The sequence below is a fragment of the Ammospiza nelsoni genome, chromosome 16 (genome assembly GCF_027579445.1).
Source record: "Ammospiza nelsoni isolate bAmmNel1 chromosome 16, bAmmNel1.pri, whole genome shotgun sequence".
NCBI lineage: Eukaryota > Metazoa > Chordata > Aves > Passeriformes > Passerellidae > Ammospiza > Ammospiza nelsoni.
The window spans coordinates 7,379,221-7,390,820 of record NC_080648.1 but is presented as its reverse complement, the minus strand read 5'-3'; the positions used below and the strand labels follow the sequence as shown (position 1 = coordinate 7,390,820).

General features: G+C 43.7%; 1 protein-coding gene across 1 annotated transcript; it reads left to right on the top strand.

Moving 5' to 3' along the window:
* Positions 1 to 5,938: 5,938 nt before the first annotated feature.
* Positions 5,939 to 11,486, top strand: CCNG1 (cyclin G1). Its single transcript, XM_059483676.1, has 7 exons — positions 5,939 to 6,118; positions 6,526 to 6,783; positions 7,792 to 8,045; positions 8,634 to 8,712; positions 8,795 to 8,893; positions 9,139 to 9,333; positions 9,940 to 11,486. Exons 2-6 carry the CDS (start codon positions 6,526 to 6,528, stop codon positions 9,328 to 9,330), a joined length of 882 nt encoding a protein of 293 aa, XP_059339659.1. The 5' UTR covers positions 5,939 to 6,118; the 3' UTR covers positions 9,331 to 9,333; positions 9,940 to 11,486.
* The last annotated feature ends 114 nt before the right edge of the window (positions 11,487 to 11,600 follow it).

Below are 11,600 nucleotides of genomic sequence, written 5' to 3'. Positions count from 1 at the left end.
ATAATTTAAACCAATCAATGTGTCAAAAACAATAAGGAACCAGATCAGTTTAAAGGAGCAGAAGGACTCACACAGCCTTGACCCAGTATGACACAGAAACAGAAAAAACCCAACTAACAAACCAACATTATTTTGCTCTCCTCTTAAGTAAATCACAGCCCTATTGAAATAGCATTTTAAACAATAATTTTGGCTGTTAACCTTTAATTAATAGCAAAAAACTATTTGAAATGCCTCTATTCCACAAGACATGCATTCATAAAGAGCATTCTGTGCCATTTAAGTTGATTTTTAAACACTCCCTCCAGAAGCTGAGGTCAGGATGATATTTTTAAGGAAAATAATTAGTTAGCTGTTTAGTCTAAATCAATCCCTAGCAGTATCATTAAATATTTGCCTATTTATGCCTTCAATGCACTACTCATTTGGCCCTTTCCACAAAAAAAAAAGCTAAGTCATCCCTTCTCAGACTGGAAACCCAGTCCCTAAAACTGGCAGCAAGTTCTGAGGCTCACAAGCTAAATTTTAACTGTTCAGTAATCAGTGCTGGTTTCTGCAGAAATTACTTCTCTCAGCTGTTTCAGATCTTGCAGTGGGAGGGTGACACAAGCAGAAGTCAGTGAGGCTGCTCACAAGCATTTCTTTATTTAAGCAAGAAGGAATGTGTTCCATGTTTTCAGCAAACAGCTTTGGCCAGCTGTGAGCAGGTTGCAGGGCATTTGGTCTCACTACAGGATTACTGAGTAGTTACAACACTGTTTGAGCCTCCACAAAGTGGTATCAGAGACCACTGACTAAAAACTTGGAATTCTATATGCCATAGTTTAAGAAAACTATAAAAATAGTAGAGGCACGTACAGGTCAGAGGCAAGGTGAGAGCAGCACTGAGGGGACTGCAGCATCTCTTTCAATTACCAAATTTCACAGCACCTCTCTCACCCATATATTAAAAACTAAAAAATAGACTTTCTTCATCCTCCTCTGGGATCTGCTTTTCAAATGTGCAGCACCAGACAAGCAGCACAACAGGGCTCATGTTCCCCTCAGAGACAACACTGTCACTCCAGCTACATTTGTCTGACATTTTACATTCACACATTAGGAGACTATGACTATTTCTGGACTGCAAAATACTATCTGAAGGACAGATAGATTATATACCCTGCATTCTAAAGTGGCAGGTTGCTATGGTTTCTCCTTGCAAGAACAAAATTCACTTCATTAGGTTATCTGAAGATCTGCACTAAAACCAAAAGGGGCCATCAGGGAAGCAGCCTGTCCTTTAATCACAGCTCTGCCTTCCTGAACACCAGTCCATTTTTCTTCTGAAACAGCTTTTGAAAAGAAGGATGTAGTTCTGCACATGAACTGAAATATCCTGATACTCCATATTCTGAGATGAGCTCTAACCACAGGGTTGGCACAACAACATGGATCCTGACTGAGTGGAGACTGCTGTACTGAAAACCTATGGTTTAGAAAAAGATATTTAACTCCTGGTTGTTTAAATTACTACATGAACTACTTAAGTCATTTGGTAAATCACATTAGGAATTAGCAGAACCTCTTTTCTTGAAAATAAAACACAGATAACAGGACAAAATATTTATTTTTTAAAAAGATACAAACCCAGCCGAGGCAAACTCCCATGATCAGGTATCACCCTGCTTCTGGAGATTGTGGCAGGAATAATGTATCCAAGTTACTTTTTTTTTTCCCCAGCAATCTTTTCTGTGTATTTTTGCTTATCTCCAACTCCTATGTGATCCATCAAACAAAAATTACTTGCTCATGCCATCTCTTTGGGCTCTTTAGCCAAGCACAGTGCCAAAGACTCCCAGTACTGCTTTTAGCAAATTGTTTTCAACCACTGAGATCTCCTGAGCCCTCAATTAGTGCATTCTTTTGGGATTTATTGAAAAGTTGACTTTCTAAAAAAGAAATAACATCTTCCAAGTGCAAGTGATTGACTTCCTATTTTTTTTTCTTAACAAAAAAAAGACAAACCATGTATTTCCATCTTGCCAAGTCTCAGCTTAGAGGGCTCACCAACTGTTATTCCAGAGTAGTCAGGAACAATGAGCCCACTATCAGTAAGCCTAAAGCAACTGTGCAGCACCCACACAACCATTGGAAACATTCAGTCCATAAGCAAAAAAAATTAAAATATTGAAACATGAAGCATGACTTTGTACTGTCTTGTAATGACTCAAGTATTTCTAACAGTTCTCTCTGAAGGGAACTGACACTTTCCCCAGGCTGCTCCTCCCAGGGTGATTAACAAAAACACACTTTTGCAGGCCTCTTAATCACCACAAGTGCCCAGTCTCAGCTTTCCCTGTCTGTTCAACAAATTACTCTTTGTTCCAAATCCAGCTGACATGACACTTCCTAAAAAAGCACTCCTGAATCTTCTCAAAGTGGGAGAAAATACCTGGCTGAAAATTATCAGGGGAAAATATGTAACCATGAAGAGCACAGGACTGCTGCTAGTTTTTAAGTTTACACTGCAGATCCATGATTTCATACCTCATCCACACCCTCTTCTTGTAGGGCAGCTAACTACACTCCAGTCATATTCATAATGCTTGCTGATGCTCTTAGCAAGGGCTGGGGGAAAGGAGTGTGAAACAGCAAAGGATTTTCCGGAATGGTGTCAACAGAAACACCATGTCAACACGGGAGCGTGTCTGGCCAAGCAGGAGAGCAGGCCAGCCACAGTCCTTCCTGGACCCTGAACTTACTGAGGCTCCTGGATCCTTGGGTGTATGGGTGTGTGAGAGCATGGGTGTGTGAGAAATGACTGGTCACTTTTAAAATTTCAAAGGTTTATTAAATCTTAACAAAAAATACAACAGAAGGATCAAATACGGAAAAAATACAGCACTGAGAGCCCCTGTGACTCTCAGCCACGTGCTTGTCTTTGAAACAGATGCTCTGCCTTTTATACCACTAGCCCCTCCTAAAGTCTTGTCAGTCAACTCCTTCCTTGCTGTCCAGTGGTGGAGATCACTTTCTTACACCTTGATTTGGGGTCAGGTGTTACTGCAGTAGAGAGCCAACCCTCCCCTAATGCCCCAACCACCAAGGCCATCCTGTGCTAATGCAAGGGTGAGGACATATTACAGTAACATTACATTTACAAAACTTCTCTTAGCATGCATATAATGTTCACCCCCTAACTGTGAGAACCAACCATGTCATTACTCATCTATAACAGGTGGAAATCTCAGGTGAGCCAGTGCACATATTTACACCCTGCAGGTGCTGACTGTGGCAGTGAAGATTAAACAAATAAATTTCTGAAATACATCTGACATGGGTTAAGCAGACAAGAGGTGAAGATACCACTCCTGCAACTATCCACTCTGCTTCTGTGGCAGGCTCCCCACCCAGCCCTGCAGCACTGCCAGCGCTCCTCAGCTTGGCACAGGCACTGGGAGCAATGGGGGAGTGCCCTCAGCTACCAGACCAATCCACAAGAAATGTGTGTGTCCTTGTCTCAGGCATGACACCCACTGAAGAGGCGGAACAGACATCTAGGAGAGAAGAGGTAGCATCTTTGCTATCCAGTCTGAATCCTCCATCTCATCTCTGCCCTCTCTTGAAGCAGCCTGCAGAGCAGATGGACTATGAGCACTCACTGCAGCCACTCCAGTGAGAAGTCTGGCAGCTCACAGCAAGACACTTCTCAAGCTGCTGCCCAAGTGCCCACAGTAGCCCCACAAAGGTGTTTTGGGCTTCTGTTTGCCAAATGCCTAATCCCAAATTTTAGAATCATAACTTATATGTTATATTTAATCAACATGAACTGCTTTTCCTTGCTGTCACCTCAGTCCAGAATCCTTCTGAAAGAACAAAAAGCAGTGTTGATGAGTTTGCCTGCTGTCAGTGGCTTCAAACCAGATCCATGGCCCTCTGCTTTTTACAGCACTCCCTTAGTCTATTTTTAAGAGCAGTTTGAGAAATAAAAAATAAAAGCTATTTAAAACAAGCAGCATGAAAAGAAGTATCATTTGCTTCACATGATTATTATGTGCATAGTAATGACAGGAAGAATACTGCAAATGTTTTCCAACTCTTAAAAAAAAAAAAAAAGAAGAACACTTCCTTTGCAATATATAATTTTGAATTTTAATTTAGATAACTCAGACTATTTACTGGCAACATAAATATCCATATTCATGACATCTGATTTGCTATAATCTTTATTTCTGATGTGCTGCATCTGTGAATACTTGAAGTACTTGAGTTTGCTTTCATGGGCAATTATATGGGAATGTCATCCAATAGCAACAGATTGATTTACAGTTTAGACTTCATAGCACCAAAAGACAATTCATTTTCTCTCAGATGGGCTGTGGCATGAGACCTGGGATTGATGCTTCAATTCTCATTTTTTTAACAAATTACTTTTTCTTGTCCAATAGACATGCAAATCAAGGGCATTATAATGAAGGTCAAACCAGTGCCTTTTCAATGCATTCTCTAAGTGCATCTCAGTGGTTTGCAAAGGTCAGAGGAAGGAAGTGAAATGGACAGCAAGTAGAAGAAATCTTAAGTTTCTACTTCAAGTGTTTTGGAGGGGAAAGAGGCACAGGTATGGTATTTGGTCATTTCACCTTCACACCCAAGGACTCCCTCATTCTGACTTCCACTGAGCCTTCCAGAAATCCAAGCTTTTGCTATGAAAAACACATTTTTCTTAAAAACTTCTGCATCTCTAACTATATTTCCTTCCAGTCCTGCCTGCTGGAAGTTATTCTGAAGTAGAAAGGTTCTTCCAATAAAACAAATTTTAATTAATTTCCACAGGTGACAGGAAGAATTAAACAAACCCACAATAAATCCGCAGTAAGTACAATAGGAGAAAGTAGTATGAATATCACTTTTGATGCATATATTGTCAGAGGGGCTGGAAAGTGTTAAAGACATGAACCCTTTAATGCCTTGTACTGGAGAAGTTTCAGTCATGCAGGAGGTGGGAGCAGTAAAGCACTGAACCTCACCAGCCTTCAGCCCTGGGGCACAGCATTTGCCCTGGCCTGGAAACCCAGCCAGGAGCCACCCCAGGGCTGAGAAGCCATTTATGCTTTAAGAGCCATTTGTACTGATGCCTTACCAAGGCTGGCCTAGAACAGAGGCTAGACAGACTTAAAGAGTAAAGCGGGTATTTATTAAAAGGCCTCAGTGGATCCACCTCGAGCAGCACAAGAGCCCAGCCAGGACTACACTCAAGATGAACCAAAGTGGCCACAAAAATATGGATGACTGGTCACAAGATCTCTCACTTTTATAAGTTCTGGTCCATTTGCATATTGGAATTAATTGTGCCATTACAGCTTTAGGTTATGAAGTCCCATCCTTCTTGTTTTTTTCTTTGTTGTTTGGCCACGTTGTTGTCCATGCTCTTGGGCCTGAAATCTGGGTGGCTGTCCTTAGTCCCAAGCTAGAGAAGGAACTGTTTTGTCTCCCTACTCTGTGAAGAAATCTTACCAACACTTAAAATGAAGCTCAGAACTACATACTAAAGCAGCACAGAACCTGAAAAATACAAAAGTTAAAACCTAAGCGTTTTAACTCTAAGTTAATACCGCACGCTCGGGGAGCTCCAAGCGCCCCAACGAGCGGGACTATCAGAGCGGTCGGGCCGGGCTGGGCCGGGCCGGGCCGGGTCGGTCCCTCTATGGCCGGGCCGGTCCCTCGATGGCCGAGCCACACCGGGCCAGTCCCTCAATGGCCAAGGCCAGGCCGATCCCTCAGCGGCCGGGACACACCGGGCGGCTCCCTCCCGGTCCCTCCCCGCCTAGGGGTGAAAGGAGCGCGGGCACGCTCCCCCTTCAGGCGCGGGAAGGGGCGGGGCCAGCTGGCGGGGGCGGGGCCTGGCGCGGCGGGGCCGCCAGAGGGCGCCACTGCGCGGGCGGGGCGCGGCTCGCGGGCTGGGGCTGCGCGCCGGTGCCGCGGGGCCGGACAGAGCCCGGCCCGACCGCCGGCCCCAACCGCCCGGCCCTGCTCCCCCTCCGGACACTCCAGCCCGTCCGGCCCTGCTCCCCCTCCGGACACTCCAGCCCGTCCGGCCCTTCCCCTCCCGGGCAGGGAGCGGGGCCGCACGGACAAGGTAAGGGCGCGCGGCCGGCTCCCGTCCCGCCGGCTGCGCGTTTGGCGTCTCCGTGCCGTGTCTGTCCCGTCCTCTCCCGTCCCTTCCGTGGGGGGGGCGTTGTCCCTCCGTCCCTCTGTCCCTCTGTGTTTCTGTCCCTCTGTTCCTCCGTCCCCCGGCGGAGCGCGCAGGTCGCCCGTCCGCCGGCAGAGCCCCGCGGCAGCGAGGGCAGGCCCGGGCATGTCCCGGGAGGCGCGGCCGGCGCGGCCCCGCCGTGCCCCTCACAGCCCCGGGCTGCGGGGCCGCGGGTGCCCCGGCGCGCTCCGAGCGTGTGCCCGGCCTGCCGCGCCTCGCCGCAGAGTTTGTGCGGGTTTGGTGAGTTTGCCGCGTTCCAGCTGTTTGACCGGCCGCGCTGTTTCTCTCGGCAGATGATCGATACCCCGGCGAGCGCTCGGGACCCGGTGCTGGAGCTGCCCGCGATGCTGGAGCAGGAGCTGCGGGCCCAGCCCCGCGCCGCCGGGCTCCGGCTGCTCGAGGCTGCCCACGACAATGGGCTGCGAATGACAGCACGGCTGCGAGACTTCGAGGTGAAGGATCTCCTCAGCTTGACTCAGTTCTTTGGCTTCCACACCGAGACGTTCTCTCTAGCCGTGAATTTCTTGGATAGATTCTTGTCAAAAATGAAGGTAAGGCTTTTTAAAGGGTAAGCTCTCAGCTTAGTTCCTATTCGAAACTGGAATGTCTTGGGTTTAGATAAAGGTTAAGCTTAAGCTCCTTCCAGAGATTTATGATTGCGCAGAGCTAAAAAATTGTGTTCTCCGTTCAGATTTTGGTATTGTTAAGAAAGGTTTCCTCTGGAAAAGAAATAACTGAAGGATGTCCATGGGCTGGGAAACAGGACATGTTAATGACTTAGACCAACACAGACTGCTTGTGCTGCTGCATTGATACAGAAAAAGTTAAATTACTTCTTATTTAACTGCCTTTTCAACCTATCAATTTACCCTGTGTATATGAAGATCCTGTTGAACACTTAAAATCTGGTCAGACATCAGTTAGCACTGCACTCTCCTGTGCAGATGTGACATGCTGACCTGAGTTGTTTTAAATTGTCGAACAAGACAGGATTACCATTGTACAATTTGGACAAGGACAAAAGCTTGTTTTGCTTGTGTGTTCAAACAAAAATGAGAAAGCTAGATGGAATGGATGGGAAAATGATGATTTCAAAGACTTGTGAATCCAGATTAGGCAGTAAAAATCAGGGAATAAAATAAGACCATTTATATATACATGTACATATATATGTTTGTGTACATAGTTAAAATAAAGTTGTAATCCCCCAATATTTTACTATCACTCACCACACAGAACACTTTATGTCCTAAAGCCTTCCTATTAGGCTATTTTAGAACTTTATTAGCAAGTCAGTTCTACCTCAATCAAAATTGCTCTGCAGTCTTTGCTTTTTAGAAGAATGAGACGCAATTTACAGTGCATAACTGTTTATTTGTTCAGCTAAATAAAGATAGTAACATAGAGTAAAAGATTTAGTTTTCAGTCTCCAAAACAAAACAACCCCTCATCCCTCATAATTTTTTGATGAAATAGATTGGTGCCTACAGTTTGATACTTGCATGTTGTAATAACTGATCAGAGGCCTTCTTCTCTAAAAATAATTCACTTTTCTTTAGGTACAGCCTAAACACTTGGGCTGTGTTGGACTCAGCTGCTTCTACTTGGCTGTGAAGGCATCAGAAGAAGAGAGGAATGTGCCCTTGGCCACTGATTTAATCCGAATCAGCCAGTATAGATTCACTGTTTCTGATATGATGAGGATGGAGAAAATCATACTGGAGAAATTGGGTTGGAAAATCAAAGCTATAACTGCCTTCCAATTTCTACAGCTCTATCATTCATTCATTCATGAGAATTTAAGCTGTGAAAGGTACAATAACTAATGCTGATTTTGCTATAACTGCCTAAGACCAGAAAATGTAGAATGTAGAACAATAAGCAGGGAAATTGCTTGAGTGCTTGGCCTTTCTATACTTTAAAAATTCCACAGACTTTTCCCCCTACTTGTAATTGTCATAAATGTGAGCATCTGTGGTTTAATATTATTGTAACTTTAAATATTATTTGTATAAATGGAGTATTGCTCTCTGAGCCGAAAACCAAACTTGCTCAGTAATGATGGTATAATAAATCTCTGCTTATGCTGCAGTGAAGTATTGCCTCATTGTAAAGATTGCAAAATCTGGTTTAAAAAGATTCCTTTTGCTAGTAAGCACTGAAATTCCTTGTTAAGCCTGCTTTGGTAATGCAACTCTTCCCCAGTGTAACACAAGATTTATTTTTGGCATTGAGGCTGCCAAAACTGAACACCTGTTTGAATGTAACCCCAGAAGTTCTGGGACAAATGAGGCCTTTGTTTAAATAATGAACATTCTTGCTGCTTCTCTGAGTTCCCAGAGTGATGTTGCCTTGATCAATCTTGCATTCCTCTAGATTCACTTATCTGTTCTTATTACAGGAGAAAATACCTTAATTTTGAGAGACTTGAGACCCAGCTTAAGGCCTGTCACTGCAGAATCATGTTTTCTAAAGCCAAGGTAAAGATCTTCAAAGTTCAGAGAAAATTAAACTGCTGAAACTTAGCAAAGCAGTGTCTAAAACCATCTTCTCTCTCTCCAGCCTTCTGTCTTGGCACTGTCTATTTTGGCACTAGAGATAGAAGAGCAAAAACTGCTGGAGTTGACAGAGCCATTGGAATTTCTACAGTTACATTCCAAGGTATGTGCAGATAAAGTTTCAGGGGAGGGTGGAAGCAAAGTGCATGGAAAGGTCTACACAGTGGGGAAGGAACAGGTGCATTGGCATATTGGTTTCTTTTGTGGCTTTCTTGTGATGTTTTGTTGGGTTTTTTTCATTTGGCCTGAGATATTTGGCTGCCTGTCTTGTTGAAGAAGCTGAAAGTGCATGTACAAAGTAAAGATTTAGCTAGCTGTTAACACAGGACATTCTGTCTTGTTATGTAGATAAGCAACAGAGAATTGACCTTCTGGAAGGAGCTAGTGTTGAAGTGCCTTAGAGAATATTCCTCAAGCAAGTGTTCCAAACCAAATGTGCAGAAATTAAAATGGATTGTGTCTGGACGTACAGCTCGGCAGCTTAAACACAGCTACTACAGAATAGCACACCTTCCTACCATTCCAGAGACCACCTCATAATAGGTAAGGCTTTGTAAAATCAACTTCTGATAATGTAGAAGTAAAATTAGCTGTTAACTACCTCCAGGGTTTTACAGGTTACCTCCTGGAATCATGGAATAGAAGTGTAGTTGCCTGTTCTCATGTTCATGCTTAGACCATGCTGTACCTAAAGAAGGGACAACCTAATCAATGTATGAACACTGGAGAAAGAACTGATGTGTGTTGTGGTGCCAGAAATGTTCTACAGACATTGGGACCACACTCACACTAAAATGTGAAGTAAAGCTTGGAAAAGGGGAAAAAAACCTTTGCCTTGTTCTTAGCCAAAAATAAAACCAGGCTGTTAGAATGAGTTTCTTGTAATTGTTCACTTAAGCCACTTAGACAGTTTAATACAGTTTTACTTGTAGAACTGCTTAGTGAAGGCTAAAATCTGTAATTCAGTTATTCCTGTTACTGTTGTTTTACTCTGTAAAATGGTAAACTTCTTACCTGGACTTTACTTCCAGAGGCTACACGTTTTTCTCTAACAGCCATCTTGCTGTTTTGCTATATTAAGATCTCATGCTTTGCTTGGCTCTTGTAGAAAGCATTTCTGTTGACTGGTTTGTTTGGGTTTTTTTACAGGAGTACAATAAAATGGGAAGACCATCCTGTGACCTTGTCAACAGGCACACAGATATCTGAGAAACAGTCTGAACCGTGATCTTAATAATGAAGAGCTCAACTCATGGAAAGAACATGTAACATTTCAGACTAAAGATCCTTCCAGCAAATACCAGTTCTTTTCATGATGAATTCAGTATGTGGTGTCAGTTTTCATTCTTACTTGGTAGACTGTTCACTAGTCAGTGGAATAACACAATCCCAATACAAGGGATTTTAACACCTTAGAGTTTGTAGAGCAGTTTGTGTAATCTAACCTCAGTTTACAGTAAATGCAGGTGCTGAATTAGGTATTAATTTTTAAAACCTGGTTCACTTTCTGAGGATTATGCAATACTAGGAAAATCTGATGTGCAGTAGTGCAGTGCTGCAGTGTGTTAAGAAAAGAAAGACTAATCCAACTCAATCCTGATGACAACAGCAAATGCCTGCCAGCTCACCTGGTGTGCTGCTTGGGCAGTACCTTGTGTCCACGTGTTCCTGCCAGGATGGGCACTGGCCTCCTACCACAGACACATTAAACAGCAGCCTGTGATACCCACTGAATGTGTCAGGTAGGTAGAGCAGGAGAAAGGAGGAACTTTACTGTGTTCCTTTAGCAAAGACAGTCACTAGCACAGCATCAGTCATTGCAGTATTTGGTAAGAGCTGTAGTTTGCTGATGCCACTCATTGAGTGTAAAACTTGGTGATACCTGATAAAGGACTAAGGCAAAGAACTGGGTCACATGTAACCCTGTCATGCCCTAAATCTGACATTAGTTTTCCAGAGTTTTGCTGTACTAGAGGTAAATGCTGATACTGAACAGGCACATTGTTACAGGTACAGTAGGAGCAGGGCTAGTTCCCCCCGTGGCCTCTGTGTAGGAGTAATCCAGATGAGAAACACTGAAGATTGCTTCAACTCTGATCTCTTTCATGGTAAGCTTTGTAAAACACAACTGTTCTGAAGACCAGGTCAATATTTGAGGCATTCATGCTTCTAGTGCTACCAAGGAAGTGAATAATAAGAGTGTATTATTGTATGTTAGATGAAAAGGGGTTCTGGGAGAGTTGCTAATGTCCTCTTGAATTCTGCATCACTGTGGGACAGAGGCTGTTGGCAACAGGCTGTTAAAGCTAATTGTTATATGGACTGATGGAGTGGAGAAGGAGAGATCAGAGTGTGGGATGAGGTGTTGGCCAGCCAACCCTTCCCTGTGATGGTACCAGCTGAGGTGGAAACCATTCTTTGCATATCTCAAACTAGTTAAAGCTTTCACAGAAGACTCCATACCAAAGCTCTCTATTGGACAAATCAAATCCTCTCATGAGCTCATGGGAGTGATTGCACTGCAAAACATGTAAGTGGCTGTCACACCTGTCAGTGCTGCCTGGGCATTGTGCTGACCTGTGCAAAGTGATTCAAAGGTGTGGTCAGCCTGCTGGGAGAGGATGCAGTGTGCAATTCTAATTGTCCTGTCTCAAGATATGTACCTTTAAATTAAACATTGAAATGTGCTTAACTAAGTAGCTTTTTTCCTGTAATGTGTGTTATGAAAGATTAGTAGGAAGCCTATAAATGTGACTTAGACCTGAACAGAACCTGGAGAAAAATTTTCAGGCAGGAGGTAAGACATAATG